Source organism: Gopherus evgoodei, chromosome 10 (genome assembly GCF_007399415.2).
Source record: "Gopherus evgoodei ecotype Sinaloan lineage chromosome 10, rGopEvg1_v1.p, whole genome shotgun sequence".
Classification (NCBI taxonomy): Eukaryota; Metazoa; Chordata; order Testudines; family Testudinidae; genus Gopherus; species Gopherus evgoodei.
Window position 1 is genome coordinate 50,020,807 of NC_044331.1, and position 19,479 is coordinate 50,040,285.

Here is a 19,479-nt window from a genome sequence, read left to right on the forward strand (position 1 = left end):
GCACTGGGCTGGAGGCAGGGGTGCTGTTGCAGGTGATAGGTGCCCCCTCGGTGGTCTAGTGTAGCGCACCCATGGGCTCACGAGGTTACGTTCACCCTTGGAGCACTGCTGTCAGGCATCTTGGGGAGGGAGAGACTCCAAGGACGAAGGGATGGTGGGACTAACAATAAAACCCCTGGTCGTTTTGTATTCCTGTTCACTCACTCCCCCTGCCTGTTGCCATTCTCCCTCTTCGAGATGTCATCTGCCCATATTCCTCATCATAGGTAAGTTCATGCAGGATAAGTCCATGGGTGTCTATTATCCAAGATGGTCAGGGACATGACTCATGCTCCACATGTCTCTGAGTGCCAGATGCTGGGACTGGATGACAGGATGGATCACTCAATAATTGCCCAGCTCTGTTCATTCCCTCTGAAGCACTGGGCACCAACCACTGTCGGAAGAATCTGAGCTAGATGGCCCATTGGTCTGACCGAGTCTGGCTGTTCTTATGCTCATATGTTTTTCGAGATACTGCAGGCACCGTGAGGCTGGGAGGGTTTTTCACTCCTTCTGGTGCTGGGATTCCTGAGGGTTCCCTTCTAGATCAACACTATCCGCTAGTCCCTGGGGTCATGTCCATGAGCTCCCAGCTGAGTAGGGCAGGTGAGACTTTCTTCAGGTCCTGTTGAGGTGCCACCTGGCATTAGGTTGTAGAGGTCCGTGTAATGTGACATTAGGCTGGGCCCTGTCTTCTCCCCAGCAGTGAGAGGCTAGGTATGCCGTGGAAGAAATTTTATTTGTGACTGGTGCTGTTCTGTACCTGGTCTCCTCCAGGTGCCGGCTACCACATGGTGATGGTGAAGGAGCCATACTGTAACCTCGGAGAGATCTCCCGCCTCATTTGTCAGTACGTGCCCAATGCCAGCCTGGAGAGCAACGCCGGGGCCGAGCTGTCGTTCATTCTGCCCACAGAGAGCACACACAGGTAACAGCTGCTCTTGGCAATTGTCATAGCTGCCTTCACTGCTGTTTACATGGCTGTGTGCCGAATCCAGTGCTAAGCTGCAGTGCCCAGATTTCTGGCAGTACTGCCACACACGAGGCCTGCCAGCAGTTAGAGACCTAAACTATGCTGCACTGCTCAGTTATCCAGCAAGGTGCAGGAGGAAAGATGGGACAGTGGTTAGGGCACTAGCCTACAACATGGGAGCCTGGGTACATATCTTTGCTCTGTCCCAGACTTCCTGTGTGACCTTGGGCAAGTCTCTTAGCCTGGCCAGGCCGCAGTTCCTATCTGTACAATGGGGACAGTAGCTCTGCCCTGCCTCCCAGGGGTGCTGAGGGTAGATGCATTAAAGACTGTAAAAGCAGCAAAGAATTCTGTGGCACCTTATAGACTAACAGACGTTTTGGAGCATAAGCTTTAGTGGCTGAATACCCACTTCGTCAGATGCATGCATTAAAGACTGTGAGTTCCTCACACACTATGGTGATGGGCGCCAAAGAGGTACCTAACATGGACAGAAATCCAGACGAACTGGGCAAACTGTCAGTAGCAAAAGCAACGCTATCGAGCGAAGGGCTGCTTAGAGGAGCAGAGTTACCTGGTGGTTGAAGTGCAGGATTATGACCCAGGAGACCTGGGTTATAATGGTAATGCTCATGCTGACTCCCTTTGGGACCCTGGACAAGTTCCTCAGTTGCTCTGCTGCAGCATTCCCAAGTGCCAAACAGGGCTCCTCCCTGGATTGGCTAATGGCGTTCCTAGGATGGAGGGTCTCTGGTACACCCCAGCTATTGTATCTAGAGAAGACAGACCAGACTGCCTGACGTGGGGCATACAGATCGCTCCTCAGGTGCACAGAAGAGAGGCTGAGGAAGCAGCTTTGCTGCGTAGCTCTGTGCTCAGTGCAGGAGCCCTCGGCCTCCGTTTAGGCGGGGCAGGGCAGAGCCAGAGTGCTCCTACTGCTGGGGGGAGATCCCTGCTGTTCCCAGACGTGCTGTCGCTAACGGGCAGCGGGGCTCAGTTGCTGGAGGGCTGCTTGGATTGTAAGCTCCTCGGGGCAGGGACCGTGTCGTTGCACAGTAGGGCTAGTCACCATGGGCGCTACAGGGATATAAACAGTTAAAACTAATAGTTAATGCTGCTGATTAGCGTTTCCAAAGGGGCTTAGTGAAGCTGCAATGAGATGACCGTGCGCTTAGCAAACCACCCTTCCATTGCAAGGCGGGCGGGTAAAGAGCTGAAAAGCTGCTCCAGAGCCAAAGCATAACTGAATGCAGGAGCTGCACGATGAAACCCAGGCTCCTTGGCTCATGCCAGCGCTTGGCCAGTGTCTGGACGGTCTCTTTGCCCTTAGCTGACTTGATTCCCATACATCCCTGTCTGCCTGAAATCCTGACGCTGGGTGTCTAGGGCAACACCTGCTGGTGAACTGCTGTTCTGCTCCATCTTGCTTCCCTTCACCCTCTGCTGGTCCATTAATTGAACGAGCTTGTCTGATGTCAAGCCATGCAGAGGGAGCTGTCTGCCTGGCACCTTAATGGACGAATGTGGCTGGCGCCTGGCCTCTTCACAGGGGAACTAGAGAACTGGCTTCTAGCAAGAGCCAGAATGCAGCTTCTAACTCCATCTCTGTCCTGGCAGGTTTGAGGCGCTGTTCACGGAGCTGGAGCAGAAACGGGAGGAGCTGGGGATTGCTAGCTATGGTGCCTCTGTCACCACTATGGAGGAGGTCTTCCTCAGGTGAGTATCATGCAATGAGCCATTTGGATAGCCAGCGGAGAAGGCTTGCACCCCACTCACTAAGGGTGGGGTCTCCGAATAAGAACCCCTGTCAGCAATATCTGTTTCAGTGCAGTGACATGATGAGTGAACCCAGTCCCCTTCCTTGTCCTCTCAGGAAAGTTTCCAGATCTGAGCCTTGCAGCGGGGCTCTGAGATCAGAATAACTTGTGGGACGTGGATATGTAAAACCTGTACTGAGAACAAGGGCACTCTAGGAACCTCTAAGGAAACAACTGAACCCTCCTGGAATTCATGTGTCTCTTACACGACTGATCACTGAGATTTAATGTAGCCCTAACTCCTGTCATTCATAGTCAGTCACAGAAGTCTAGAAGGGACTCGGCTGATTGCCAGTTATCTCGGCAATTACTCCAGCATCCTGGCATTCAATTTTTTAAATTTTTCACCTCTGTGTGAGTCATCAACAGTGTTTGAACCCCTCAGCTCCACAGCACAGAACTCTTCCACTTCAGCTGTAGGTGTCAGTGGTGGTTAGGGCACTGTGAAGTTGGATTGGGAGGCTCTCTGGAAATGCCACTTGAGTCAGCATGTGATTGGCCAGAGCCGCCTTCAGTTTTCTTAGATGTAAAGGAAGAAAAAGAAAAACAGCATTCGCAAGAGCTCCTTGGAGCCCTGAAAGCTCCTGGACCAACATTTCCACAGTATAAAGCCTTTCCACGAACCCTCTTCCTCATGGCTGAACTAGGAATGAATAGCTGAGAGAGGGATATGTGAGGAGATGAGTCGATCAGGCAAAAATCTGAATGAACCTAGGCTGGGAAAGGACATGTGGACTGGAGTTCAGCTTGTCCATTTAGAACCCTGCATGGTTGTGTGGGCTCAGGCCAATCTGTAGTGTAAGTTGTTAGCACTGACCAACGAGTCTCCTTTGTGTTAATGTAGCAGCATGAAATTCAGTCTCCTACGTGACTTCCATTGGCTGCTTTTCATTGCGTTTCAGGGTTGGCAAGCTGGTGGACTCCAGTATGGATATCCAAGCCATCCAACTCCCTGCCCTGCAGTACCAACACGAGAGGCGGTCCAACGACTGGGCCATGGATGACTCTAGCAGCCTGAGTGGAATGACTGACATGACTGATGATAGTGGGGCTCTGATCACGGAGGATTGCTCCAGTATCAAACTGAACACGGGGGTGAGTGCTCTGTCAGGAATGTCAGGGCATAGGGATGGCTAGAGAGTGTCTCCACGGGCGTGGTTGGGGTCTGGAGGGAATTGTCGTATTGAGACAAAGACACAAGGTTGGGCAGGTAATATCTTTTATTGGACCAACTTCTGTTGATGAAAGAGACATGCTTTCCAGCTACACCGGGCTCCTCCTCAGATCTGGGAAAGGTAATCTGTGTCATAGCTAAATGCAAGGGGGAACAGATTGTTAAGCATAGTAAGGAGTTAACACATGTTGCCGGAGACCATTCAAGATGAAGTGGGCATTTAACAAACACTGCAATCATAAGGCAAAGCAGGGTTAGTGGGTTACAGGTTGTTGTAATGAGACATACAACCAGTGTCTCTACTGAGTCCGTGATTTTCAGTATTTACCAAAGTTATGAGTTTAAGCTCCCAGGTATGTTTGTCAAAGGTGTGGTGCAGGTTTTCTTGGAGGATGAGGACTGAGAGGCCAGATGTGGAGCGATTGCTTTGTGAAGTGTTCTCCCATGGGTGATAGAAGACAAAAACTCTCCATCATTTTTCTGTGCGAGTTCATCTGAGAGCACAGTGGTTGTCTGGTTTCACTTGTGTAGCTGTGAGGCAGGTCAGTGTCAGATCCCTATTTTACATGTGGGAAAACTGAGGCACAGAGCGGTGAAGTGACTTGCCTAAGGTTACACAGTGTGTCAGTGGCCGAGTCAAGAATTAAAACCAGAAGTCCTGATTCTAGTCCCCTCCTCTGACTCTGGATTCCCACTGCTTCTGATTTCAAATGCCCAGAATTGTGATCTGAACTGTGTCTCAGTCGCTCTCCTTCTGAAACCTCTCTGATTCGACTGGCACTAGTTACTGTGCCAGGGTTGAGGTGTATTGGAGAAGAGGCAGAATTCCTCCATAGCGAAATCACTGGATTGTATGCATCTTAAGCCTTTAACTGGGAAGTACAAGAATTCCTGTCTCCTTTTGAGATGTCCTGATCTTACTCTTCTCAATGTTTTAACACTGAATATTTCCACATTCTAAAGGCGGATTTCCTTTGCTAGGTGGATTTTGTGCATTAAATGAGGGAATAGCCACTGCAGCCTTTTTAAAAGTGCATTAGATCTAGAGGAGAGACAATGTCTGTTGTTGGACCAGCTGCTGTTGGGTAGAAGGGACGAGCTCTCTCGGGCCTCCTAACACAGCTACAACAGCCCTGCAAGTGTTATGTTTAAAGGGTCACTTTCAATTGAAAGAGATGCAAATTATCTAATATTTTCCCTGCCGTTGTTCCAAGTAGCACGCCTGTGCCTAGCACTGAAGGCGAGTAGTGGACACAATCTTTCTCTTGCTTTGTGCTGCTGCAGCAGCACCCTGTATGCAGCCTGTGTGTCTCCACATTCTCTTATTTCTCTGTGTGTATTTCACTAAGCCACAGGGGAGGAGAGAAAAGACAGACAAGGTGGTTGTAAAACCACAAAAACCGGCTGGGGCCTTGGGGGTAGGGGTCTGGAGCTACTCTTCTGAAAATGGATCGGATCTCAAGCTGACAGCGTCCTGTTCGTTAGCTGCAGATTGTTGACCTTTGCCATCAGAAGTCAAGTTGTTAACCCCCCATAATCTTCTTACAGGCTTTGCTGGAAGCCAGCATCACTAGTGGGAGCTCTGATGTGAGTCCAGTTAACATGGTCTGGGTCAGGAAGGGCCCAGCAGGGATGGGTTTTAGCATGCTTGTCCTGCTGGGCTGTCTGCTGGTGTCAAATTAAAACCTCCCCTTCCCTCTCTCCCATCTCAGTTCTACCTGTGCTGCCAGCAGTTCTATGCCATGTTCATGAAGAGGGCAGTGTACAGCTGGCGCAACTGGAAGATGGTGGCAGCGCAGTTCCTGGTGCCTCTGATTTTTACAACCCTTGCTCTGGTTGTTGCCAAGACCTTCCCTGGGCCGAGAGATTCCGCGCTGCTCAGGCTGACGCTGGACCCGTATGGCAAGACTGTCGTGCCTTTCTCTGTCTCCGAGGCATCCAGGATCTCCCCAAGGCTGGCGGAACAGTATGCAGCGCTGCTGGATGCCCAGGGCCAAGTGCCCCTGGAGGTGCTAGGTAGGTCAGGCCAGGGACAGGGCTGCTACTCTGGAGGGGTCATACAGTGTCAGGCCATATGTATAAGAGTTGCTGGTTGCCTGCTCCAAAGATCATGAGCAGCTAGAAGAACTGAGCAGAATCAATGTGATGCAGCCAGCAGACACCAGGGAAGTCAGATTCCAGCCTCACTGTATCCTGAACGGCCTGGGTAATGCAGTACATAGGTTATTTCTGATCCCGTCCTGTTAGATCATTTTGCTAAGCAGGCATGCTAAAGACAGAGCTCCACCTTAACCTCCCAGTTTCCACCTGCCTTTCAACCTGGGCACTTCTGGTAGCTAATTCTTTTTATGGAGGGTGACAAAAGATTTCTCCATTAGCTCAGAACTCAGTTTTGGCCTCAGTATTCACTGGCTATATGTTCTTCATATAAGGTGCGCATATTAATGCTCATTAAATGTATCCAGGTCTGCGTATAGTCTGCTTATTTTCTCCATATTATTTCTCAAGGTAGGCTATGTAGGCTTTTAGCTAGCCTCTGCAGTCTGTAAGACATGTAGATGTTTGTCTGCAAATGCATAAATGTTTCCTCGTGTAGATGAGAACAGGGGTTCAACTTAGTTCAGCTTTCCCAGACTCTGCATGCGCGTTAACTTAATTTAAAAATGTGTTCACTTTCAGAATGCTGTGTTAAACTCAAGCACATCTTGCTTCTAAACGAGGAAATCTGGCTTTATAGGAAGGCTTGGAATTGCTGTACAGGCTGTTCCATAAACGGCTCTCTTTGAATAACCCTTCCCCAACTTTGTTAGGTTTTGCCCCCGGGTGCCTGTCTGTATCTCTCTGACACGCTTGCAGTATTGGTAGACTTGCTATTCTATTTCTTCTGTTACATTAAATAACAACTTGTAGGTTCATCCCTTAGCAAGAACTCTGGATGGCATGATCCTCTTTTGACTTAGTTCAGCATAGAAGTACTAGCAGTATCTATGCTCCCTTCAAAGGGCATTTCAGTTTTATATTAAGCAAGCAGCCTATCACTGATCAGATCTATCAGTTGCCTGTTGTGTGTGTCCTATCCAAGCCCTGGAACTTTGCAAAACCATGCGATATATTCTGAGTTTTGCCTGAATTAAAAAATCACCAACACAAACCTAAGACTCACCCGCCAGTGTGGCATGTGATTTCTTTCCATGAGATTTCTTTCCATGAGGAGCATGCCAAGCCTTGTACCTAATTCCCCTATCAGGCTGTATTAGAGCTGGACTCTGAGGTGTGGAGCCTCCCCTGCTCCCGTGGACTTCTGATGGAGTGTGGTTGCTCTTGTGCATTGCATGGGTATGAGCTGGGGTCTGTTTGTAATAGCGAAATGGGTGTGCTTGGCACAGGTGACTTGGAGGAGTACCTGATCTCCCGAGCGGCGGAAGAGGGCGGAACTTTCAACGAACGTTACATAGCAGCTGCTTCCTTCGAAGAGGTCAAAAACCGCACGGTGGTCACGGCGCTGTTCAACAACCAGGCATATCATGCCTCCGCCACTGCACTGATGCTGGCAGACAACGCCCTGTTCCGGCTGCTGGCTGGACCCAATGCTTCCATCTCTGTCACCAACTATCCCCAGCCCCGGAACATCACAGAGACAGCGAAGGACCAGCTCATGGAGTACATCCAGCTTCCTTACTACTTGCTTTCATGCCAAGGGTTAGGGGCCCAGATCAGCAGCTGGAGTGAATAGGCCTAGTTCCATCCAGCCACGCTAACTTGCACCAGCTGAGGGTCCTGTGCAGAATTTCCCAAAACTGGGAGTATTATCCCAGGCAAGAGCACAGGCCTGGGAGTCAGGGGATCAGGGCACTGTTTCCAGTTGTGCTACAGACTTACTGCGTGACCTCACCGAAGGTCATGTAAACCCAAATAGTCAAAAGTGGGTGTCTCAGTGGCTGAGTCTGTCTCTAGACACCTAGAGCCTGGTTTTCGGAGGCACTGAGGGCCCAGGATTCCAGCTGTGGTCGATGGAGCTGACGAACACCTCGGGAAGTCAGGCTGTAGGTGTCTAAAGGCAGGTACTTGTCAATGGAGATGCCCACTTTCAGCCATGTTGTACCGTGCTTGTCTGTGCCTTGACTCCCCTCTCTTCCCAGAGGATCATGCTGCTTATGTCACAAGGGAGTGTTAGGGTTAGTTGATGGTTGCCAGGTGCTCTGAGAGTTGTGGCTAGAGGCGCTGGGTTACTACTATAGTGCTTGTTCGTTTTTATTTCACTTACATGTTGGGCGTGGTTTTGGCTCCCTTGAGCTGAGCCTGGGGTGGACAGGTGCCGCTCGAGCTTTGCTGGCATCTTGGCATGCTCGTCCAGCCCATGGCTCCTCTCCACAGGCAAAGTAGCCTGCCATTGGTGCTGAATTATGTGATGGGTAAAGGTCCAGCCAGGGGTGAACTGCTGCGGCCCAGTCCTGAGTACTGCAGAGTGCCTGCAGTTTTTACTGAAGTCTATGGGAGTTGCAGCACCGCTCAGGATTTGCCCTTTGGTGCAGCAAATGCTGAACGCATTGCAGAGCAGACGTTGCACCAAGAATGTCTCCCTGAACTGTCCATCTGCTCTCCAGGCTGGAGCCCAGGGGTGGGTCTGGAACATGGTCAGGATCCCATCTGGCATTAGGTGAATCCATGCTGGGGGAGGGAATAGCAATAGGCCATACAGCCGCAGTAGTTCAAGCTTGGTCTGTGTGCAGCCTATGGCGTAGTCTGCAGCATGAGTTAAAATGCTCGGTATTGCTCTGGTGGGATTTTCCCCCTGCTAACCAGTTGTTTTAATGTTCCCTTAGAGGCCAGACTGGCTTTGCCATTGCTATAAACTTGCTCTATGGGATGGCTTCCTTGTCCAGCACCTTTGCGCTCCTGCTGGTCAGCGAGAGAGCCATCAAGGCCAAGCACGTGCAGTTTGTCAGCGGAGTCTACGTGGCCAATTTTTGGCTCTCAGCCCTGCTTTGGGACCTCATCAACTTCCTCATTCCCTGTGCGCTGATGCTGGTGAGTCACCACTGAAACGTCCCTGGATTAGAATCATAGTAATGTAGAGCTGGCAGGGACCTCAAGAGGTTGTCTAGTCCATCCCTCTGCACTGTGACAGGCCCAAGTAAACCTAGACCTGCCCTGATAGGTGTTAGTCCAGCTGCTCTTAAAAATGGGAATTCCCATGATGGGAATTCCACAACCTCCCTTAGAAGGTTATTCCAGAGCTTAACTCCCCCTGTAGTCAAAAAGTTTTTCCTAATAGCTAACCTAAATCTCCCGGCTGCAGATTAAGCCCACTGGTTCTTCTACCTTCAGAGGAGTGGAGAACAATTGATCACCTTCCTCTTTATAACACTCCTTAATAGATTTGAAGACTGTTATCAGGTCCCCTGCTCCTCCCCCCAGTCTTTTTTTCCTCTTGAGACTAAATGTGCCCATGTTAACTTTTCCTCACAGATCAGGGTTTCTAAACCTGTTATCATTGCTCTCTTCTGGACTGTCTCCAGGTTGTCCCCATCTTTTCTAAAGTTTGGTGCCCAGAACTGGACACACAACTCCAGCTGAGGCCTCACCAGTGCCACACAGAGCAGGACCATTACCTCCTGTGTTGTACATACAACACATCTGCTAAGGCTCCCCAGAATATTAACCTTTTTCACCCCTACATCACGTTGTTGACTTGCATTCAATTTGTGATCCACTCTGACCTCCAGATCCTTTCCAGAAGTGCTGCTGTCTAGCCAATTATTCCCCATTTTGTAGTTGTGCATTTGATTTTTCCTTCATAAGTGAAGTACTTTGCACTTGTCTTTATTGAATTTCATCTTGTTGATTTCGGACTAATTCTGCAGCTGTGAAGGTCATTTTGAATTCTAATCCTGGCCTCCAAAGGGCTAGCATCCTCTCCACTCCATTATTCAAACCATTAATGAAAATATTGAATAGTACCAGACCCTCGATTGATCCCTGTGATATCCCACCAGCAACACACTCCCAGTTTGACAGCGAACCATTGATAACTACTCCTTTGAGTACAGTCTTTCAAACCCTTGGGCACCTATCTTATATCAATTTAATGTATGCCACATTTCCCTAATTTGCTTTTGAGAATGTCATGTGGTACTGTGTCTAAAGCCTAACTAAAATCAAGATATATCATCTCTACTGCTTCCCCTTCCCTGCTCCTTTCCACTGGGCCAGTAACTTTGTCAACTCCCATCCATCTTCTATCCTCAGGGCCCATCTTATTCTAGTAACTGTCTCTAGGCACAGCAGGGCTGAAGATGGCTCCTGAATGCCCAGAGGCTGTAGGAGGTGCAGATGTGGCCAATCCAGCTGGGCTGTACCATGTCTTTTAGCTCAGTGGCATGGCCTGGGCAGCCCTTCATTTGCCATAAACTCCTTGAGCCTCTTCATGAGTGATGCAAACTGGTGGGTTGCATGAACTGGTGATGAGACCTGGATCCACTGGCCTGATGTGCCTCAGTCTGGCTTTGTGACCTTGGGCAAGTTACTGATCTGCCCTGTCACTAAGTTCCCCGTCTGTAAAATGAGGATAATATTTCCCTGTCTCTCCAGGGGTTAAGGATAAATTCACTGATGATTTCGAGATGCTCAAATGTCTACATGGTGCCCAGTGTTGTAGTCTGGAGATAGATAGAATGGGACCATCCCAGCTGGATCCGTTATTGTCTCGATTACTCTAAAGGACCAAAAGGGAAAACTGCATCTCTGGCCTACAGTAATCCTGCTGGAAAGACTTGTGGTGGTGGTGGTGGTGAAGTGTAAACAGCGTTGCTTTACTTCCAATGTCTTGATCTATGGCTTCTTCTAAAAGGAGAATGTTGTCGTACCCTGGTGGGAGCTGGTGAGGTTGTGCAGAGCTGGGGGCTCCATCAGACAGCTGACTCTAACCAGGCCCCGGAGGGAGCTGGCAGTGTGTGTGTGAAGAGTTAGCTAACAGCTTTACAATGCTGCTGTCTGGTCTGTTCAGATGGAGGCTCTATGGGCCGTGATCTAGAACAGCTCACTTGGTTTTCCTCTCGATGTCGTCTCTAAGGTGATATTCCAAGCCTTCGACGTGAAAGCTTTCACCCAGGACAGCCACCTCGTCGATGTGATGCTGATCTTCCTGCTCTACGGCTGGGCCATCATCCCCCTCATGTACCTACTCAGCTTCTTCTTTTCAGTGGCATCTACGGCCTACACGCGCCTCACCATCTTCAACATCTTCTCGGGCACAGCCACCTTCCTCGCAGTCACGATCATGAGCATTCCAGGTAACGGGGCTGCCCTCTGCCCTCCTGACAGAATCCCCATCCCCCACCCCCTGTGTCTCGTAAGGATGCTGACATGATTTGTCCTCCAGTGGAAAGAGGTTTTCCTCAGTTCCTTTGCTGGGGGATCCTACAGCACTAATTGCTAGCAGGGAGATGAGATCTCTGCAGATTTGTTCCTCCTGCCATGCGCTGCGGTGCCAATTCATTTTCCCTCCTAGCTTTGTAAACTCTGAAGTCTTGGCGCTGTGTTTTCTTGGCAAGACAGCAGGTTCCATCATTGAAGTCCGCCCAGCTGATCTTGTTTCTCTTTCAGAGCTGGGCCTCGTGGACCTGTCCAGAACCCTGGATAAAATCTTCTTGATTTTGCCCAACTACTGCTTGGGTCAGTGCATCAGTGACTTCTACCAGAACTATGAGTTCATTCAGTTTTGCACCTCTTCCGTCGAAGCCATCATCATCTGCAAAGCATTCAGTGAGTGTCCCAGTCACTCCCTGCTCAGCTCGCCAGCCCACGACTGTCCAGCATCCCTATGCACCCTGCAGTAAGATGGCACGAGCTGGTGTCCATTGCAGACTTTTCTGAGAGGTGTTGGGAGTTAAGGGGAGAGAAAGGAACATTGCTGACATTCCAGGGAACTTGAATTACAAATGCTGCTCATCTCTCTGTATCGTTTGGTGCTATTGAGTGCCTTCATGGTGCAGTTGTATTCCTGAGGCTCGGCTCCCTCTGGGGAAACCAGTGCAAAATGGCTGGTTGAATTATATTTATTGACTTGGCATTTGGGCTCCTGGGGAGCTGGAGAGCAGATTAGAATCTTCATGGTCATCCAGAGCCATGGTATTGATGGGCCAGGCTCAAGGGGGACAGAAGAGTTCAGGGGAGGAGCTTGGAGAGAGGTGAAAAATACTTGAAAGCTTACTGGTATCTTTGATCCCTGATGTGTGAATGCACAGCAAGGGCGAAACCTTGTTTCTCTGGGCCTGGCTTCTACAGTTAGTGTTCCTTCAGGACACCTTAGCGTGGGAAATCTGTGTGTAGCAAAGCGAGACTCGCTGGTGCCGCACTTCCTGCTGTTGTCCTGGGAATTAGCTTGAGTCTAGCTTGGAGCGCCCTCTGCTGGCCTGCAGCTCACCTCCTCAGGCCCCTGTGTCCCTCCCAGTGCCCCTTACCCTGGGGTTCTGGCCCAGCAGTATCCCCACTCTCTGGCCCTCCCCTAGCAGGGGAACCCCCAACCCACTACACCCACCTTGCCTCAGTGGCTACTGCCAGTCATCATCTAGCCCCGGCTCATTGGGGCAGACTGCAGTCCGTAATGGCTGCTCATCATTGGCAATGATAGGACCAGCTGCCTCTTTCTATCCCCGGGCTACACCTCTGCAGCCCCAGTACCTCTGTAGGCCTTCACCAAGGCTTGTAGCCTGGGGGTTTACCAGGATGGAGCTCCCCAGCTCCTCTTGCCCTTTTCCCCAGCACTGCTCTGCTTCAGGTACCTTGCTCCCAGGCAGCTGGCCCTTCCTACTCCAGGGCTAGAGTGAGACTCCTCCAGCTACTGGCCCCCAGCCCTCTTATCAGAGCCAGCTGGGCCCTGATTGGGTGTGGCCCCAGCTGTGGCTGCTTCCCCAATCAGACTAGCATGGCTGCTTTTAACTCCTGTTCTCCAGGAGCGGGGCAGCCACCCCTCTACACAGTGGATCCAGCACCTTGGGGTTCCACTCCTGCGCTTGGATGGTGGAGCTGAAAAGTCTGTTTGGAAAGCAAGAAACGAGGAGATGGTTAAAGGCTAATGGGGAAGGGGAAGGGCACAGTGGGAGTGGGGCATTCGCCTTTTACCTCAGAGGAACTAGGTTAAAGTCTGGACAAAGAATGAAGAATCCAGTGGTCTTTGTGTGGGTCCTCATGGGCATCTTTCTGCATCACCAGATCCTTGCCAGTTTGCATCCTCTGGGATGTGGCACGGAGGAGGGGCACTGGCCCAACTGTGGGGGGGAATCCCCAGCTAGGGTGCAGCAGGTTGGGGGGAGGGGGTCACTGGCCAAGCTGGGCAGGGAAGCAGCTACATTCCCTCTGAAAACATAAAAGGGTGAATCTTCCCCTCCCACCAGAGGGCCGAATGACTCACCTCTGAATTTTTTTCTCTTTCTCTCTCTTCCCTCCCCCCGCCCTTCCAGATATCAGTTACCAGACAAATTACTTCTCATGGGAGACTCCAGGGATTGGGCAATATCTGACCTCCCTGAGTGTCCAGGGCGCCACCTTCCTCCTCCTTCTCTTCCTCATTGAAACTAACCTCCTCTGGAGACTGAGGACCTTAGTCTGCGGCATCTGTAGGAGGCGGAAATGGGTGAGCTGCTGACTGTGCATTGTAGTTCCAGGCCTCCTCTACCCCCCACATTCGTTCTCCATGGTCTGTGCCCTTTTCTTGGCTCGTACCAGCAACTGCCCTGTTCATGGCCCCGTCTGCCAGGTTTGGCATGTGCCCCTGGGCACGAGCATGTGCAGCAGGAAGTCTGCCAGGCCCAGCATTGCAGGGCGTGTCTGTGTGCTTGGGGTCCTGTACAGACTCTCCATGTGGTCAGGATTGACTCCGCTGACGTCAGGGAGGTGACACTGGTGTAAGTGGGAATTGGGCCCATTGGCTCTTGGGGTGATGATACAAACTGGAGACGGGCCTAAAGCGCTCAGTTCAGATCTGGTCCCGATTGTCCCCGAGCGTTTGGGACCATTGGAATTGGGGGATGTGTGTTCAGTTCAGGGGCATTTGCATCAGGCTGGTGTAAGGAAAGCCCCCTAGAGCATGAGTTAGCAAGTCCAAATCTCAACGGAGCACGAGGCCTGTGAGAGGTGTAGTCATTGTGTTGGAGCCCCAAACTACCTGCTCTTTGCTCTAAATCCCATCTTCTTGCTGACTAAGGGCAGGAATAATGGGTGCTAAAGTGCTCACAGCACTGGTCCATCTGTCCGCTGAGCATGCGGGTTTCTCCTCCCCCTCCCACCCCACCCTGATCAGGGCTGTGTCAGGCGGGGGCAGGGAATTGTTCCTAGAGGCAACTGGGCAGAAGGGTCAACCAAGGGTGAGGGGGCGGGGTTGGGGAGGAGACTCCAGGGATCAATCCTCAGGTTGGCTTGGTGGGAAGGTACATCCAGGGTGTATCGGAACATTGCATTTCTCCATGTTGGGGGCTTGCCCTCAGTCAGCCCACTTACCTCTGCCTATAACTCCCTCTGGTTCTACCGACATAGGCAATGCTTCTGAACAGGATGCCTGTGCTGCCGGAAGACCGGGACGTGGCAGATGAGAGGAAGAAAGTTTTGGAGTCCCCACCAGAGCTGCTGTCATCGCTGAGCAGCCCGCTGGTCATCAAAGAGCTCACTAAGGTGAGCTGAAGCCCAGGCACCTCACAGATCTGATTCCTACAGGGCTCCTGGGTTAAAGGGGATGGACACGAATGGTTTGTGCCACTTCAGCTTAGCAGGGGAGTTTCGGGTCTGGATTTCAAGGTTCTCTAGGAAAGCCATGCAAGGGAATATTTGCACAGCCTCTGGCCTGTGCATTTGTTTGCACAGTAGCAAAATCTGGCCTTTCCTCCGCAAGCACCCTCAGCAACTTGGCACAAATGCCAAGTTCCACAAAGCCATCTTCACCCTGGTGAGTGGTGGTGCTGACTGGGGTGAAGAGTGGAGCTGTTAGTCCTTGGAGCGTCCTGTTGGCACGTCCATGGGGAGGAATTAACAGCACAGTGCCCAAGGAAAGCCCTGGGCTTCCGTGAATGTGAAGGGATGTGCTCATGCTTGCCATTTCCCCGAGTGCTTGGATAAACACTTGTCAGGAATGGTCTAAATAATACGTAGTCCTGCCACGAGTGCAGGGGCCTGGACTAGAAAACCTCTTGAGGTCCCTTCCAGTCCTACGATTCTATGCTACTGAGCACTGCACACTAGGGACCTGCGCACTGGCTGCCATGAGACGGGCCTGAGCCCCATTGCTGCTCACACGCAGGATGCCAAATGCCCACGTTATGGTCAGCTTCCCTCCTCACACTGGGCACAGTCGTGGTGGGCAGGGACCCCCTGCTGGCGTGGGTAGGAGGTGGGGATCTAATTCTGTAATTCTGTGTTCCCGGCCCTGCATCAGGTCAAGCTCTTGGATTTCATTTGTCTCAAGGCTCTTGGGGTCCGCTTCTGAGCCCTGTCCCTGAGTATCCCCTGTGGAGTCCAACGCCCGGTCAGGAAGCTGTGGTAGTGCATCTGTGGCAGACAGAGGCAGCCCAGCCTCCCTGTGATGAGTGCTTGCTCTCTACATTCTCCCAGGTTTATAACAGCAGTGAGTCCCTGCTAGCTGTGGACAGAATCTCCCTGGCGGTCAACAAAGGGGAGTGCTTCGGCCTGCTGGGCTTCAATGGAGCTGGCAAAACCACCACCTTCAAAATGCTGACGGGCGACGAGAGCATCACCTCGGGGGATGCCTATGTGGACGGCCACAGCATTCTGGCCAACATCAAAAAGGTACCGAACCCCAGCAAGCGAAGGGGCAAGGCTGGGGTTCTGCTGCCACCCATGGCGGGCACTGCTGGAGGGGCAGGATGGGGAGAAGTCTTGCTTCAGCGCCCTGTGTTTGATTCTCAAAGTGCATGATGCTGCTTCTGGCTGTGTGCATGTGCTTAGCAGCTGTCTGCCTGGTACATGGAAGGGCCAAAGCAGGACTTGGAGGTGCTGCGCTATAGGCAGATGTAATAATGATCCCAAGGTGCTGCTTTCATGTCCAGCCAGCCTGCTCCACTGAGTGAAATCTGGTTACTTGGCATGCTGGCCCCCTCTGCTGTAACGGCAGAAATCAAACAAGTTTAACACGTGGATAACTTCAGTCACTCTTTGAAGCATGCCAGGCACAGTACTCCAAGTGAGTTAAGCTACCCAGCATGAGATGGGCTGCTAAAAACAAGCATGCATATTAGGGCTTGTCATGGAGACTCATTGCGTGGCAAGCCAAGGTGTAAATCAACAGTGCACTAACTGGCCAGGTGGACAAAAGTTCTGTGGTGCACTCTGACTACAGTAACTTAGCCCTGCTGGCAATCGCAGCTGTTCTCAGCCTTTGGAGAGAAACAAAGGGCAGATGCTGGCCTGCCTAGACAGTCCTGCTTGCTGAGGATAACACTGTAGAGGTCGGAACTGTGCAGCCTAGGAAAACCCTAGTCCAGCAGGAGAGAGACGCAGGTCACTGCCCAAGAGAGGTGATGGCTGAGAAGCCAGAAGCCTAGAGCAGGTGCCCTCTGTGGACCACAGTGGGAATGCCTGTACTGTTGGCCTGCACCATGACAGATCTGGTGTGGGATCTGTAATGGTGTGAATTGCCAGCAGTTACAAGTTCTCACAAAGCTCATTTATTCTTAAGGTGAGAGTCAAACAATAAAAACTTACACACTTGCTAATGACCTCACCAGGGATCATCCTGTCTCCAGCAGGGCTCTGGCAGGACTCAGCCATTCGCACCACTCCAGAGGGTTTTCTGTGGGTACAAGTTCATAACAGCCTTAGCTCTGACCCAGAACAGTCACCTGGTCAGGTCATCTATTTCTTTACATATTTCTGGCCTTTGATGTCCAGTCTGTGGGAACAGGGGATCAGCAGGCAAAGGCCCTTAGAACGGAGCTCCCAAAAGGCTGTGTTCTGGCATAACCAGAGGTGAGGAGTTTGCATTCCACTCCCCCTAGACATTTCCCAGGAAATCCACATCAAAAGTCCGTTCTCCGCTGGCATGTTGTTAAGTGTAGTCCTTATATCCTCCAGTCTTCCTTACATCTCATCTCCCACTCAAGGGTACAGACAATCCCAACCCACAATAATCAATAAACTGTGCATTTAGTGCAGTCGATGCCAAAGTTACTTAAACTTAATTCAGTGAGGTTTTTCAAGAATGCTGCAGGAAATTGCCATATCTGTCACAATTTCTGTTTAAAAGAATGGTGGGTACTCAATGGAGTTGTAAGGCAAGACATTTAATAAACCTAGTTATAGGAAATGTTTCACGTAATGCATAACTAGCTGGTGAAACTCACTGCCACACAATGGGATTCAAACAAGTATTAGACCTTTTATGGCTAATGAGAACTTCTGCGGTTAGATTTGAGAGGGTTAAAATTATTCAGAAGGGATTGAAGCCCTGATACTTTATGGAATAAAGTAGCTGCTAACTGATGGGGAATTGGTGAGAAACACCCCTATGGATAGGCTGTTCCATCATGTTTCTTTACCTTCCTCTGAAGTAGTGGGTGCTGACCACTATGAGACTGATAATGGACCTGTAGTCCCTAAATGGGATGAGCTGGCCTTTGTCTGTCCATCTTGGTTTGCTTTCAGGAAACTAATGATGTCAGCCAAAGCAGCAGCGTTTCCCTTGTTCACTAAGCATCTGGTAGCCGTGCAGAGAATCCTGAGAATGGGCCATGATCATTTAGGTTCTGACACATCGGCGGGTGGATGCCAATACATGGTACTGCTGCTCCAGGCATGTTAGCAATTCCTTCCCCAAAACAATCCGCCTTGACATCGGGGATCGGTTTTGAGGGCTCTCCTTGAATGCTGACAAAGTTCCAATGAGGTTTTCTGTGTCTGTCCCTTTCCCTGCATTAGTTTGTTCTTCTCCCTGTCTCTCTAACCCCTGGCAGCCCCTCTTTGGGAAGCGACAGACACAAGGAAGCACAGCGCCCTCTGCACAGACACTGAATCTGCACGGCTGGCTGCAGAAAAAAACTGGCTAGGAACTTGTGATCTTGTTCTTGTCATGCTGAAGCGGTGCTGTAGCTAGGTGTTCATGTCCCTGGGCTCTGGTCTTCAGAGGGTGTTGGTTTGGGAGAGGGAACACAGAGGTAAGACCTGGAAAGCTACCCACCAGAAACTAACGCAGGGGATCAGACCATAGGAGTCTGGCGCAAATATCACTCTTGCAAGCGAGGATTTGGAGAGCAAGATTCCAGATGTTCTGTACAGAGAACACTTTGTGTGGTGCCCACTTGAGCTCTCTGAGTGACCAATTTCTCCTCTTGCTTATTGCCAGGAAGTATGTAGAGTGTAGCTTTCTTTCCTGGTAGCCACAGCCAGCTGAATTGAGCCACCCAAAGGGGATCTGAATAGGGTAGTATGGGGTTGTCAGGCTAGCAGCTCAGGAAGCTTGTGTAGGAATTGGCAAGCAGCAGCCATCCATGCCATGGTTAGCTAGCCATCCCTACATAGCTAGCAGCTCTGTGACTTCTCATGGCTCATCCTACCAACTGGTTAGAAGACCCTTTAGTCATAAGGCCCTTTCATAGGGGGGTGTCTGTCTGTCTATCTGGAGACCCAGTACGTTCAGGGCTTTTGTGGTTTGAATCTACCCACTGATGTAGTTAATGTGAAACAATTAGTAGTGGAGGGAGTCCTTATGGCAAGAACAAAGCTCCCCCTGCTGGTGAACTCAGTGAAATGAGCCCCTCGCTCTTGGTTTATTTTCTTGGCCTTCCTTTGCCCCAAGGTCCAGCAGCGGATCGGCTACTGCCCTCAATTTGATGCCCTGTTGGATCACATGACTGGGCGGGAGACACTGAGCCTGTATGCCCGGCTTCGGGGGATTCCCGAGCGCTACATCGGTAGCTGCGTGGAGAACATGTTGCGAGGGCTGCTCTTGGAGCCCCACGCGGACAAGCTAGTGAGGTCCTACAGGTGAGAAAGAGACCCGGAGGCGTTCTCTGCCCAGACACGCCTCTGTGGGCAGGACTGGAAACCTGAGTGCCTGCGGGAGCCTGGCCTAGTGATTAAAGCTCAGGGCTGGGACTCAGAAGATTGAAGATCTAGTCCCAACTTTGTCACAGGCTTGTTGAGAGGTTTCAACCAGCCTCCCTGTCTCTGCCTAGGCTTCCCCATCTGTCAAATGAAGAAACTTTCCCTGCCTGAAGGGGCTGTGCAGGTAAATGCACCGCAGGGCACTGAGACACAGGGTTGTGCCAACTATTACCTGTTATAGCTGGGGGAGCGGGGGTGCGGCGCAGGCGCCTGGGAATGGTTCAAGGAGATGCCCCAAGCCCCAGGCTTGTCCCCACCCCCCGCCGTAGCCCAGACAGCTCGGCATCCCCTAGAGCCATGCACGATGCTCTCCCAGCATGGCTGTCGCAGAGCTGGTTTCAAGGTTGCCTATCTTTTCGGCCCTT

General features: G+C 51.1%; 1 protein-coding gene across 1 annotated transcript in view; it reads left to right on the forward strand.

Moving 5' to 3' along the window:
• Positions 1-19,479, forward strand: part of ABCA3 (ATP binding cassette subfamily A member 3) — an 84,588-nt gene that overhangs the window by 58,932 nt on the left and 6,177 nt on the right. Inside the window, exons 16-27 of the mRNA XM_030577134.1 lie at positions 820-970; positions 2,633-2,731; positions 3,735-3,927; positions 5,719-6,022; positions 7,393-7,666; positions 8,830-9,034; positions 11,079-11,298; positions 11,612-11,770; positions 13,468-13,640; positions 14,540-14,674; positions 15,608-15,802; positions 18,807-18,994. Coding sequence (XP_030432994.1) covers positions 820-970; positions 2,633-2,731; positions 3,735-3,927; positions 5,719-6,022; positions 7,393-7,666; positions 8,830-9,034; positions 11,079-11,298; positions 11,612-11,770; positions 13,468-13,640; positions 14,540-14,674; positions 15,608-15,802; positions 18,807-18,994 — 2,296 coding nt within the window. The remainder of the gene's footprint in view (positions 1-819; positions 971-2,632; positions 2,732-3,734; positions 3,928-5,718; positions 6,023-7,392; positions 7,667-8,829; positions 9,035-11,078; positions 11,299-11,611; positions 11,771-13,467; positions 13,641-14,539; positions 14,675-15,607; positions 15,803-18,806; positions 18,995-19,479) is intronic.